At 45.5% G+C, this 14,676-nt stretch overlaps 1 protein-coding gene across 7 annotated transcripts in view; it reads right to left on the reverse strand.

The window, feature by feature from the left end:
- TMC5 (transmembrane channel like 5) overlaps positions 1-14,676 on the reverse strand; it is a 71,886-nt gene that overhangs the window by 7,134 nt on the left and 50,076 nt on the right. For all 7 annotated transcript variants that reach the window (XM_004750295.3, XM_013055122.2, XM_004750296.3 and 4 more), the window contains 8 exons: positions 13,230-13,381; positions 10,775-10,853; positions 9,907-10,004; positions 7,957-8,052; positions 5,210-5,285; positions 4,888-5,021; positions 2,467-2,640; positions 905-983 (listed from right to left, as the gene is read on the reverse strand). In XM_004750295.3, coding sequence (XP_004750352.3) covers positions 905-983; positions 2,467-2,640; positions 4,888-5,021; positions 5,210-5,285; positions 7,957-8,052; positions 9,907-10,004; positions 10,775-10,853; positions 13,230-13,381 — 888 coding nt within the window. The remainder of the gene's footprint in view (positions 1-904; positions 984-2,466; positions 2,641-4,887; positions 5,022-5,209; positions 5,286-7,956; positions 8,053-9,906; positions 10,005-10,774; positions 10,854-13,229; positions 13,382-14,676) is intronic.

Raw genomic sequence — 14,676 nt, forward strand, 5'->3', positions numbered from 1 at the left:
TAGGTTTGATGATGGCATTGTGGTTATATTTTTTAAAAGCCTGTATCTCCATCGGGCTCCCTGCTCAGTGGGGAGCATGCTTTTCCCTCTCTTCCAGGCTTCTGCTCTCTCTCACTATCTCTGTCTCTCTCTCATAGATAAATAAAAAAAATCTTTTTAAAAAATAAAAAGTCTGTTTCTCTTAAACACATATAAGTTTTTACAGATAAAATTATATAAGTCTAGATGTGCTTTAAAATAATCCAGAGAGGGCACCTGGGTGGCTCAGTGGGTTAAAGCCCCTGCCTTCGGCTCACGTCATGATCCCAGGGTCCTAGGATAGAGTCCCACATCCAGCTCTCTGCTTAGTGGGGAGCCTGCTTTCTCCTCTCTCTGCCTGCCTCTTTGCCTACTTGTGATCTCTGTTGGTCAAATAAACAAATAAAATCTTTAACTAAAAAAAAATTATCCAGAAAGGGCACCTGGGTGGCTCAGTGGGTTAAGCCTCTGTCTCCGGACAGGTCATGATCTCAGGGTCCTTGGATCAAGCCCCACATCGGGCTGTCTGCTCGTCAGGGAGCCTGCATCCCCCTCTCTCTCTGCCTGCCTCTCTGCCTACTTGTGATCTCTCTCTCCCTCTGATGAATAAATAAATAAAATCTTTTAAAAAAATAAATTAACTAAATAAAATAAAATAATCCAGAGATGATAAGCACTGGGCGTTATATGTAACAACAATAAAATAAAATAATCCTGAGATTTATGTGAGGGTTAATAAAATAACAGTATCCACATGTTGACAGTAGTTGGTACTGAGTGGTGAGCACTCAGACATATTCAGAGTATGTCTGGAAATTCCCCTTATAAAATGTAAAAAAAAAAAAAAAAATAGGAGGAGGAGAACAGAGGGACTAAGGGAACTTACATTGATAATCTGTTCATGGAGCAGTCTGATCATAATCTTCCTTCCCTCTGTGATCTGCCAGTAAAGGTAGGTGATGATTCTAGAAGAGAAGAAAAGAAAGAATGACAGACACTTTTGCCAATGTTTTGCAGGTCCTAAATTCCAAAAGGATGCAAAGAAACGGAGATATGTGCTTGCAAGTGGATTGTGGCCCTACAGTGTTCCTGAAAAGTTGTATCTGGGTGAGTTACAGGTTAAATACATCAGAGCAATGGCTCCAGGGGTGCCTGGGTGGCTCAGATGGTCAAGCATCTGCCTTCGGCTGGGGTCGGTCATGATCTCAGAGTCCTGGGATCAAGCCCCATGTTGGGCTCCCTCTCAGCACAGAGTCTGCTTCCCCTTCTCCCTCTGAGCCTGCCCCCACCCTGCTTGTGCTCTCTGTCTCAAGTAAAGTTAAAAAAAAAAAAAAAGAGAGAGAGAGAGAGAGAGCAACAGTTCTCAACCTGGCTGCACACGGAATCATGAGAGATGGAAAAAAGATTCATTCCATGGCCTCTTTTCAGATCAATTAACTGAGCTTCTCTGGGCAGAGGGCCAGATGACAGTATTTTTAGAAATTACACATGATTCTCACGTGTAGCCAGTTTGTGAGTCTGGACATTGCTATTCCAACTTCAATGTGATACAGATTTCCTGGGAAGCTTGTCAAAATGCAGATTCTGGGGTTCTGTAGGTCCGGGGTAGGGCCCAAGATTCTGGATCTCTAATAAGCTACCCAGTGAATTAGAAGTAAGATGCAACAAGGCCCTAGGAAAGCTCAGCATTTTAAAGAGGTCAGTGACAACCTAGTGTAGGGAAGGGAGGGCACGACCCGGAGCAAGGACACTCTGGTTCTAGCCCCTGTGTCACTCACAGGCTGTATAGCCCGGAACCTATCTCTGCAAGCCAGCCCATCTCTGTCTCATCACTTCCACCTATAAAACTGAGAGGCTGCTCTGTAAGCACCACCCACTGGTTCCACTAGCCTGTGCTTTTTGAGTTTCGTCTCTCTTGGGGAGGGGTTGCAGTCTCCAACGCCAGCAGGACTAGGCTTCTAGATAGGGACAGCTATTAGCCAACCAACTGTTCCCGCAAGAAGATAACACCAGCCTTGGCAGATCTATTTTTTCACAAGAAGTCAGAAATCAATTGTTTTTACCTGCAAATGGAAGAACACTATCCTACCTACTAACAACACCCGACCCATTTCAATGTAATCAGAATCTCAGAAAGAATTACACACACAATTTTCCCAAGCAGTCTCAAATCCAAATTTTCATTTTGTGTTCATGTTATTTCTTAAGAGGAGGCATAGCAGGCATTACTTCCTTCATAAAACAGGAAAGAAAGGAAGAAAAGAAAGGAAAATCTAGGACAAGATGATAATAAGTAACTTTTTTAAAAATTCAAGGGCAAAGTCAGGAGCATTCAGAACACTGAGCTACACTGTAGCTCTTTGCTCTCCCAGCAAACCTCCCCCAGACTACCCAGGGCAGAGTTAAGGGTGTGTTTCCCCCTCCAGATTCCTCAGGTGCTCCACTTACAACACAATGAGGGTGAGGATGAAAAAGAAATGCACACTTCCGATGAGGTTCCGGTAGATCCAAACAACCCACAGGTAGCTGGGCCTTTTACTCAGGGTGTCGATCCAGCCGTAGATGGAGTTAATGAAGAACGGCAGACCTCGGAAGGGGCCACAGTCAGCGGAAGGTTTCAGTCTGGTAAAACAAGGGACAGAAAGACATCTCTAGCACCGGACTTGGGTATAGCTTTTTCTGGAATCAAACTCTTCTTTCTGGGCTCTGCCCCTGGAAGCAGCAATTCTTGCCTGCTGTACACATACCCTCCTTCCAAACGAAACCCTCACCCTCGAGGCCTCAGCTATTATGTTTTATACATGTGACTTGTACTCCAAAGACCTGCTCCCAGACAGGCTTCTCACCAGATCTACTTGTTGCCCATCCAAAGAGGAGACAGTGATATCCTGGCATGAAGAACTGAACTGGGTGATCAGATTCTTTTTCTGGGGAACTTGAACTAAGAAATATGAAGAGGGGTCCCTGTGATTTGTGGAAGCTGAACCTGAATTGTGAATTGTGAATTATGAATTGTGAAGCTGGAGCTGAATTGTGGCAACAGTGGCCACATGCAGTCAGTTGTTATGAACCAACAGAAACTAGAGGGAAACTAGGAACTGGTTAGAGAGAGAGAGAAAAGGGAGATGCAAAGACATCATTAAACTGAGGAGCCTGCCCTGAATTCCTTATGGTTCCAGTTCTGCTTACATCCTAAAAGTCAACTCCTCTGTTCTTTCATTTGTTCATTCATTCACTCATTCATTCATTCAATAAAAGTTTACCGTACCTGTCTGTACCCGGCATTGTGCTAGATACTAACCCTTGGGGATTCCATAGTAAATAAGACAGATGTGGACTGTGCCCTCTTGGGTCTACATTTTAGTAAGAAAGATGGACAACTAGGGATGCCTGGGTGGCTCAGTCAGTTAAGCATCTGCCTTCAGCTCAGGTCATGATCCCAGGTTCCTGGGATGGAGTCCGCATCGGGCTCGTTGCTCAGTGGGGTGAGTTTGTTTCCCCCTCTCTCTCTGCCCCTCCCCTCACTCATGCACTCCCCCTCTCTTTCAAATAAAATCCTTTTTTTTAAATTAAAAAATAGGGGCGCCTGGGTGGCTCAGTGGGTTAAGGCTTCTGCCTTCAGCTCAGGTTATGATCCCAGGGTCCTGGGACCGAGCCCCACATCGGGTTCTTTTGCCCAGCAGGGAGCCTGCTTCCCTTCCTCTCTCTCTGCCTCTCTGCCTACTTGTGATCTCTGTCTGTCAAATAAATAAATAAAATCTTAAAAAAATAATAAACTATGAAAAAAAGAAAGATGAACAACTACTGGGTAATGATTAAACAAAGGTTCAAATAAAGGCTTTTCTGACCATGAACGATGAATGAAGAAAGGAAACTGCCTGAGAGAGAGAAGAGGTGGAACTGACATAGATAAGCAGGGTCAGGAGGGTCACCTCTTGAAGATGACTTCTGAGCAAAGAAACAGAGGGTGGACAGAAGGCCACCAAGCAAAGGGAGTGGGGAGAACACCTCAAACAGAAGACTCCACCCTGTGTCAGGAGAGGCTCACAGGGTCCCAGGCATGGAGCAAGAGCCACGAGGATAAAGGGAAGTGGAGCCAACGTGGGTTGAGGTCAGAGAGTTCGGAAGGAACCAGCTCAAGCAGGGCATTTCGGTTCACTTGGCTGAAGTCCTGTCCCTGTTCTGGGAAGCGGCTGTACATGGAGAAGTGAGGAAGCTGTGCCAAGTCACCTGCTAGGTAGGTGGTGACCAAACCAAGATCTCCTCCTTCCCTTGGTTGTTGTGTCTGCTGATTTCCAAGGGAACTTGGGCTAAAACAATGTATCAAGCTTATTAAGCATGTCTTCTCACTCTGATGTTTTGACATCCAGGGTCTTACTGACCCTGGAGAGACAGCCCTTGGTCCAGAGCCCTTATCCTACCCTCCACCGACTCTATCAGGCTCTCACACTCAGGGTCACTACCCCTGTGCCCTGATCACCCCAGGCCCAGGTACCAGACAACTCCAGTCAGCCCCTATACCTCAAAGCCCACTGAAATTGTTCCAACTAGCCAATCCTAAACCTGCCTCCCCTGCCTCGACCTTTCCTTCCCATGGAAACCACCATAGAGGCTCTTGCTCACATTTTCTCCTCACTCCCTCTGCAACCTGACCAACCCTGGGGCTTCCACACGTGGCCCCCCGTGGTGTGGTACTCCCCCCCCCCCCCACCACTTCTACTGCGGTCTGAGAATAACAAATCACCTCTTCAACAGCATTCACGTTCTGATCTGCTGGCCTCACCATACCTTAATCATAATAAAGCCGAAATATTAAAGCCTTCACCCACCCCATCTCTAAGACCTCGCCACAAGGCTCCTATCTCTTACCTCCAGATGGTGATGGCCAGGGTGCACAGGACCCCGGAGAAGGATGGGAAAAACAGCAAGAAGATGAAGAACGTCATCATCTGTGAGGCTCGCCAAGCTTTGCTTGGAGGCTGGAAATTCATCATCAGGCTGATCTGGAGAGAGAGAAACAGCCAGCTCCCATCTGCGGCCAGAGAAGCAGGCCAGAGGGACCCCACCTGGGCACTGGCTTCCTGATGCCCTTTTCAGCACCAACCCCTACCATCCCCAATGCAATTTCAACCACCACAGGGTCACATGGGACTGAGAGAGGCTAGTTGACTCCAACTTCAGATTGACTCACATTTTTGACGTAAAACATGATGAAAAGAGTAATCATTTGGATAAAGGGCAGCAGAGGGCAGAAGAAGGTTCCAATCCTATGAGGGAAAAAGAGTGTCAGAGGTCAGGGGGAGACACAGAGAGTGGGGAGTAGGGGGAGATATGGGGGTTTGAAGGGAAGGGAAAGAGGGGGTTACGGGCTGTGTTTCTCCAAAATGCATATGTTGGAGTCCTAACTCCTAGTACCTCGGAATGTGTTATATTTGGAAATAGGGTCTTTAAAAGGGTAATTAAGGTAAAATGAGGTCACTAGGGTGGGCCCTAATGCAATCTTCCTAGTGTCCTTAAAAGAAGAGATTAGGGGGGCGCCTGGGTGGCTCAGTGGTTTGGGCTGCTGCCTTGGCTCGGGTCATGATCTCAGGGTCCTGGGATCGAGCCCCGCATGGGGCTCTCTGCTCCGCAGGAAGCCTGCTTCCCTCTCTCTCTCTGCCTGCCTCTCTGCCTACTTGTGATCTCTGTCTGTCAAATAAATAAATAAAATCTTAAAAATATATATATAAAGAGATTAGGACACAGATACACCCAGAAGAACCATGTGAAATCACTTCGAGAAGGTGCCATCGACAGGCCAAGGACGGAGGTCTTAGAAGAAACCAACCCTATGAACACTTTGATCTTGGACCTCCAGCCTCTAGAATCGTGTTGCTTAAGCCACCCCTTCCGTGGTACTTCGTTTATGGAAGTCCTAACAAAAGGGGGAGACTGCTCTGTCACTGCAAACCAGGAAAACCCCCACCTTATCCAGGATCCTCACTTGTTCTCTTCCCAGCTTTGGGAAAGAGATTTTGCAGAAAGCAGCACCCACATACCACTAAATGGCCTTCAGCAAGCCCTAACCTAGATGTCCCAAATGCGGGACTTGTCCCTCTCCTCCCTTCATGGCATTTAAGACAGTCTGAGGTCCTGCAGGGACAGTCATTAAATTGCACTGAATGGGGTGCCTGGGTGGCTCAGTCGGTTGAGTGACTGCCTTCGGCTCAGTTCATTATCCTGGAGTCCCAGGACTGAGTCCCACATCCGGCTCCCCGCTCAGCAGGGAGTATGCCTTTCCCTCTGACCTCTCCCCTCTCATGCTCCTTCTCTCTCATTCTTTCTCTCTCACATAAATAAATAAAATAAAATCAATTTTAAAAAATCTTTAGGCGCGCCTGGGTGGCTCAGTGGGTTAAGGCCTCTGCCTTCGGCTCAGGTCATGATCCCAGGGTCCTGGGATCGAGCCCCACACTGGCTCCCTGCTCAGTGGGCAGTCTGCTTCTCTGTCTCCTGCTCCCCCTGCTTGTGCTCCCTCTCTCGCCGTCAAATAAACATACACCAAAAAATCGGCTGGTGTGCAAAAGCCTGAAGTTTGGGAAACACCTCACCTCACCTCACCTCTATCATCATCCCCTAACATACACTCGCTTTCTGTGGTCTTCTTTTTTTAGAAAGAAAGGGAGTGAGCAAGGGAGGGGCAGAGAGCGAATGCCAAGCAGGCTCCACAGCCAGAAGGGAGCAGATGAGGGCTCAATCTCACAGCCCCGAGATCATGCCCTGAGCTGAAACCAAGAGCCAGATGGTCTACCAACTGAGCCACCCAGGCACCTTTCCGTTATCTTCTTTTATTTTAATTATTTAAATCATTTTAATTATTTTATTTAATTACTTAAATTTTAATTATTTAATTATTTAAATTGTTTTAATTATTTAAATTTAAATTATTGGCTAACATAATTAAATTATGTTAGCCAACATATAGTACATCATTAGTTTTCGATGTAATGTTCAATGATTCATTAGTTGCATATAGCACCCAGTGCTCATCAGTTCACATGCCCTCCTTAATGCCCATCACCCACTTACCCCTTTCCTCCACCCCCCTCCTTTCCACAACCCTCCGTTTGTTTTCCGGAGTTTACAGTCTCTCATGGTTTGTCTCCCTCTCTGATTTCTTCCCATTCCGTTTTCCCTCCCTTCCCTATAATCCTCCGTGCTATTCCTTATATTCCCCGTATGAGTGAAACCATATGATACTTGTTTTTCTCTGATTAGCTGATTTAGGAACATCCTTTAGTAAAAAAAAATCTAAGAGTGACCCTATGTGCCATAAGGCCCAGCAATTCCACTTCTGGGTATATACCCAGAAGAACTGAAAGCAGGGTCTCAAAAAGACATTTGCATATCCATAATCATAGCAGCGTTATTCAGGGCAACCAGAAGTAGAAGCAATCCAAAAGGCCATCCATGGATGGATGGATAAACGAAATGTGGTGCATCCATACAATGGGATATTATTCACTCTTACAAAGGAAAGAAGTGCTCTGTCAGCTACTATATGTAGAACCCAAAGACCATTATGCTAAGTGAAACATGGGAGTCACAAAAAGATAAACTCTGCATGATTCCACTGACATGAAGTATCTAGAGTAGTCAGACTCATAGAGACAGAAAATAGAGCACTGGCTGCAAGGGGCTGGGGAAGGGGGAGCTGGGGAGTTTTTGTTTCATGGGTAGGGAGTTTCACCTTTGCAAGATGAAGAGAGTTCTGGAAATCTGTTGTACAGCTATGCAAATAGACATGACTCAAATGTACACTTAGAAATGGTTAAGATGCCATCACATGATGCATTTTCCTAACATGGTTTTTAGAAACTGCTCATAAGGGTAACAATAGCCAAAATATCCCCACTTACAAAATATTTCTGAGTTGGTCTGAAGATTTTCAAAACTTACCACACCAGAGTTTGTGCATAGATCAGTTCCAGGACATTCCTGGCAATGTCGAACTCTTGTAAGCCAGAACTTGTGATAAATTGCATCCCAATGAGTCTGTGAAAAAAACTTCTGAGTTTAGTACCCAAATCATCAACTCTCTCCTTCAAAAGATTCCCCACAATCAACAAAGCAGAGGCTAACCAGTTTGGAATAAAGTCGTAAGTTCCCTTAAATATGTTTGAAAGGGGGGCGCCTGGGTGGCTCAGTGGGTTAAAGCCTCTGCCTTTGGCTTCAGGTCATGATCCTGGGGCCCTTGGGATGGAGCCCTGCCAGTTGGCTCTCTGTCGGCAGGGAGCCTGCCTACCACCGCCCACCCCCCTGCCCTGCTCTCTCTGCCTGCTTCTCTGCCTACTTGTGATTTCTGTCTGTCAAATAAATAAATAAAATCTTTTAAAAAAAGTTTGAAAGTTTCCAAGTATAAGCATATTTTCAAAGAAATAATTGAAGGACTTGAGGGAAAATGGAATTAATACAATGCATTTGAATACAGTTACTGCTGAACTGCTATAAAACAATTTTAGAGGGGTGCCTGGGTGGCTCAGGTTAAGCATCTGACTCTTTGATTTCAGCTCATGTAATAATCTCAGGGTTAGGGATTCCTGGTGGCTCAGTTAAGTGTCTGCCTTTTGCTGAGGTCATGATCTCGGGATCCTGGGATAAAGCCGTGTATTAGGCTCCCTGTTCCTCTTTTTCCCACTCCCGCTGTTTGCCTTGCCTCTCTCACTGCGTCTCTGTCAAATAAATAAAATCATAAATATTAAATAAATAAATAAAATTCCCATTGAAAAAAAAAACAAAACAAAACAACAAAAAAACCTCCTCACCTTTACATCCAGACTCTGGACACAAGCTATAATAAAAGTGAGGTTGGGCAGACTGAGTGAGGAGACTGGACATGTAAGCTACCCCCTGAGGAAAGAATCTTTACCTCATGCCATCTTATCGTGAGGGCAGCTCAAAGAAACTTGTACGTGTCTATAAGGAATGAGATGCTCAGCATATTATTAACAAATAAATGAATAAATCAATAAAAGAGGACTACACATGGGCCAATGAGAAGACTGCCTCAATTCTGTATACCTGGTTTCTAAAATAACAATTAGCACATTAATCAAATCCAACTAAATGAGTCATGACATAAGTCTAGATGTACTGTTAGGGAGAGATGCCCCAGCAGAGTCTTAAGATTAATTAGAGCAAACACCACAATGATTTGCAGTGTGACCCTATTTCTGTCTTTGAAATCACATAATTGAAATCACATAATACATGATTGTGTGATTTCAAAGACACACAGACACACACACACATACACAAACCAGTATGTGCATAGAAAAATCTGGAAGGATATATACTAGAGTGAAAATTATCTATAGCGGAAAGTTCTCCAATGACTTTCAGTTTCTGTGTTTTGTTTCTAGCCTTTTTTTTTTTTTTTTTCCCCAAGAGAAGGTTGTAAGGGGCTAGCTGAACCAAATGAACCTGAACAACAGGGCTGTCAGGTAAAAATGAAATATCAGTTAATTCAGAAGAAAGCAGTATCCCAAAGAACCAAAGGCAGACTTTTAATAGTACACAATAAAAAGTACACAAGGGGGGCGCCTGGGTGGCTCAGTGGGTTAAGCCACTGCCTTCGGCTCAGGTCATGATCTCAGGGTCCTGGGATCGAGCCCCACATCGGGTTCTCTGCTCAGCAGGGAGCCTGCCTCCCCCTCTCTCTCTGCCTGCCTCTCTGCCTACTTGTGATCTATCGAATAAATAAAATCTTTAAAAAAAAAAAAAGTACACAAGGGACACCGATGTACTAAGTATATAAGCATAAAAGATAACCAGCCTTCCTGCTCAGCCAAGACAACAGCTTTGGTTCCAACATCAGGTATTAATTACTCAAGGCTGACAAATATTTACCTCCTCAAGAACTCGCCCAGGAAGGAATCAGCTAAAGAGAACACAAAATCCATCAGAAGGAGTCGGTAGATTTCCTGGCCAATGAGGGTTTCCCAACACTGAAAGGCAAACAAGAGTCAGGCAATGGCAAGGGGCTGTTGCTTCCTGCTCAACTCCCATCTCTTCCTGGCATTCTGCACTCATTAGGACATGACATTCATTAGGACTAGGTCAGTTTGACCGAGACCTGGCATACCCAGAAAAGCAGACCCACTCTGGGCACAGATGCAACATTAATTTGCTGAGTTTGTTTTCAAGGGTGTTTATTCCCTGTCTGTGCCCCTTCTCCCCTCATTAATTCTGCCCCCCCCCACATGTGCCCCAAACTTTCCCTTCTCACTATCTCTCCTCTTAAAACTTTTCATCCCTGTCCTATGCTCTCTGGATCCCATTTTTCAGCAAGGGAGAGCAGAAAGGCATCAATGGCAATAAGGCCTTCACCCTTTTTATTAACCTTAAGAAAATCCATTAATATCTGCTTGACTAAGAAAGTGGCCTTAGGGGTTTAGCAGGCTAGCCCAAATTGGAAGTCTGACTTATTCAGTTCATGGAACTGGTGGTCAATTATTTCTGCAGGAAGTCAGTTCTATGAGCTGATGGACTGGGACCTTTTAGATTTGGCCAAACAAAGAGAGGGTGGTTTTCAGTGCACAGCCCAAGGATGGATGGATGGATGGATGGGTAAATGGGCAGATGAATGGAAGGATAATATGATATCTACTCTAAAATCATGAATAGAAATTCTGAGAAACCAGAGAAACTCACTTCCTCCCTGGTGGTCAAGGGGTTAAGAAACCAAACTCAAGGCAGAACAGTGTAGAAATCTCACCTCTTCACCAGCCTGGGCCACAATGTTGAGCCAATAGTAACAAAGAATTCCAATGATTGATATTTTCAGAAAGATGTTTCTAAATAACAGAAGAGAAAACAACTACCATTACCTTCCATGACAGTCATTAGAACTGTTTGCCGATATTTCCCTTTGGTCCTGTGGTAGGACTGAAATTTCTGCTCCCCTCTGGTTTGAGTGGGGCCAGAGGGCTAGTTCTGGCAAATGAGTTGTGAGCAAAAGTGATGTGTGTCCCTTTGTGTCACTTCAAGGCCGGAGCAATTAAATGCCAGTGAGATTCTAGAGCTCACTGTCTTCCCTCTGGAATGGCCATCAGCAGTATTTGAGATGCTTCCTGCTCTCAGTCTGGATCCCTCCATGAAGGACATGACCAAAACCCCCTCCCATCTACAATATACTACAATATACAATATAGTATGAGCAAGAAATAAATCTTTGCGTTCTAAGCCACTGAGACTGAGTAAAGCGGGGATGTTTGTTACTGCAGCATAACCTAATTCGTATCAACTGACCTAACCTCTTTTGGTGCATCTCCAAACTATCTGACTTCACTTCTCACTGATTGTATTAACAGTAAACGTACATACTATTCACTGCGTGCTGACCATAGACCGTACACTGTGTTAAGAACTTTACTGAACCACCTTAATCTTTACAACTTAATACTTACAACTTTATAACTCTTAATCCTTACAATCATATCATCATGCAGATAGTATTTTATGTCTATCTTACTGATGAAGAAACTGAAGCTTAGAGGTGAAACAATTTGTCCAAGGTCACACAGTTTGCAAGGGGTTGAAAATGAGGACCACCTGCTCTAACAGCCTGAGCTCTTAAACCCAGTCACTTTGCCATAAGTCAACACCTGCTAGTTTTTATAGGGCTTCAGCACTGGTGTGCCAAGAACTGTGTGCCACTAGACCAGTGGTTCTCAAAGTGTGTCCTCCAACCCAGTAGTATCGGCCTTATCTGCAAACTTGCTAGAAAGGCAAATTTTCAGGCCCCACCCCAGAGCTACAGAATCAGAAACTCTGGGGATGGGGCCAGGCAATCCCTTCAGGTAATTCTAGTGTGTGCTGAAGGTTGAGAACCATAGTGTTAGACAGTAAGTTCCGTGAAGGAAGGGAACTGGCTCTGTCTTTTTCAATGCAAGATCCCTGATTTCTTGCCCATACCTCGCTTGCAGCAGACGCTCCATATATCTGGATTAATGCATTAGTGTACCTTTATTGCAGGGTAGTTCCACACTGAAGTTGAAAACACACTCGTCTAAGCTGAGAAAAGCTCATCTTAGATCGAAAAGAATTGTCTATTTCTGAGCTTTCCCATTCTCTCTTCATGTAGAGAAGATTTTGAATATTTTGAGTATTTTGTGAAGTGGTAGAAATGGCTGATGTCTATGAAAAGACAATTAACCTCTTTAGGGACCAGGAAAAACACAAATAGCAAAGTGATTGGTTCAAAATGGCCCGCTGAGGGGCGCCTGGGTGGCTCGGTGGGTTAAAGCCTCTGCCTTCGGATCAGGTCATGATCTCAAGAGTCCTGGGATCAAGCCCGGCACATCATCGGGCTCTCTGCTCAGCAGGGAGCCTGCCTCCCCCCCTCTCTCTGCCTGCCTCTCTGCCTACTTGTGATCTCTCTCTGTCAAATAAATAAATATAATCTTTAAAAAACAACAAAAACAAAATAAAACAAAAACAAAATGGCCCGCTGAGCACAAAGGTCTACCACCCTCCCTCCAAATTCTCCAAATGAGGTTGGCGAGCTGATTAGGAGTCAGATCTCAGATGCCGTGGAAGGCAAGAGCTCTCGAATTGATCAGTAAAGAAATTCAATTTGCCTTGTACAGACCTATTATTATAAATACCCATAACCAGGAACTGGTCAGGGAACTAGCCAGAAGAAGGAATAAGGACAAAACCTGGGGAATTTTATGCTTTGTTTATTGAAACCCCGGGGTCACTTCTAGCGCAAAAAGGCACACCCTCCCAGACAATGATTTGCCAAAAGCACCCTCTCTACCTCCATATGGGTGTGTGAATTACAAAAATGGCCCTTTTCCTCCCAGCCAAGGCAATGGCTACAAAGGCTCACAGTTTGACTAATGGGAACACTGGATAAATTTCAGTCCCCACACAACTCCTCAGCCAGGAACCTTTTTTGTAGTCGACAACATACACATCTGTACATGTCATAACTGAGACCTATGTTAATCCTCAGGCTGATTGCAATTGAGGGAAAGATAAGCCCTAACTTTGAACAAAAGGCAGATGGACTTCACTGTATTTTCTGAGCGCTTTTTGGATTCTCTGGCTACAAAACACTTTATTCTTGGACTTCTTTTTGAAAACAGCACTTTGGTACTTGAACCTAACCCTACCTGCCCTCCATGGAACTGGAGGCCGGTGTTGGACAAGGCAGGCACACCTACCGGATCAGGAGGGTATAGACTTCATGCCGTGGCATCTCATACCGCTCCACCAGCCTGAACAGGGAGTAGAGACGTGGCACAGCCAGATTGATGCAAGACACAAGGAAAGGCAGTAATAGCACTGCCCCGGGGTTCCTGTGGCTCTTCAGGAACTGCAGAGGACAGAGGGAAAGAATTGAGATGCCAAGTGTGCACTGAACTCCTGTCGGCCTCCCACAGAAGGCTGTCCACAATGGGGAAAACCCAGGAGTAGCTTCTCTGGGATTAACTATCAAGGTACCCATTCTTGAGCACTTACCCTGAGCCAAGCATCACCCACATGACTGCATGTTATCTCAGGACAGCCAAGCAGGTGGGTATGAATAGACTTATCTGATGGGCAAACTGAGGTCAGAGTGGCAAAAATGCTTGCCCGGGGTCACTCACTACCGAGTGGAAGATTTGGAACCAGGTCGATGTGTCTTAGAGGCCTGAATGCTAATGGCCATTTTATGATTTTACTATCCTCGGCAAGAGGTCTGGGGCGACAAGAAGGTGTGCCCTGGCCATTGGAGCAAAACCTTAGATCTGGTGAAGCTACAGCATGTGCGTATGGATCACTGTAGAATTTTTCCTCCCCTCTCCTGGGCAGCCTTGTTCTTTTTCACCAGTCTTCGCTATCATTGGGTGCTGAATTAGGAGAAAGGGGTGGCCTCTGCCAGACCATGCCATACCTTTGTATGAGGTCAAGAGAGGCACCCCTTCCTTCATGTGGATGCAACACCCTGGTATTTGGCTCAGGGTGGGGTCTCAGGTGCTTCTCGGCCAGGTATCCTTGGAGTAAGGGATTCCTGTGGATTTTTTTTTTGTCTCCCACTACCCCCTTCCCCACCCCCACCCCCGACCCTGCCTCCCTTTACCTCTGGATGGTTTTGGAAGCCCCACCTCCCCTTTGGCGATATTTTTATAACCAGGGTAAGATAGATTCAAATGTTGCCCCCTCCCCATGCTTATGAGCTTCAAGATCTGGGGCCAGATGCACAGCTTCTCTGAGCCCCTTTTCCCTGTCTGTATAATAAAGAGATTATCATGGAACCCATAGAGTCATTTCAAGAATTAAGTAAGACCAGGGGCACCTGGGTGGCTCACTCAGTGAAGTGTCTGACTCTTGATATTGGTTCAGGTCATGATCCCGGGGTCCTGGGATCAAGCCTTGCCATCGGGGTCCATGCTCAGTGGGGAGTCTGCTTAAGATTCTCTCCCTCTGGGGGCGCCTGGGTGACTCAGTGGTTTAAAGCCTCTGCCTTCAGCTCAGGTCATGATCTCAGGGTCCTGGGATCGAGTCCCACATCGGGCTCTCTGCTCAGCAGGGAGCCTGCTTCCTCCTCTCTCTGCCTTCCTCTCTGCCTACTTCTGATCTGTCTCGGTCAAAGAAATAAATAATCTCCCTCTGCCTGTCCCCCAGCAC

The sequence above is a fragment of the Mustela putorius genome, unplaced genomic scaffold (assembly GCF_011764305.1).
Source record: "Mustela putorius furo isolate JIRA1106 unplaced genomic scaffold, ASM1176430v1.1 tig00004007_pilon_pilon_pilon, whole genome shotgun sequence".
In the NCBI taxonomy this organism is placed as follows: Eukaryota; Metazoa; Chordata; class Mammalia; order Carnivora; family Mustelidae; genus Mustela; species Mustela putorius.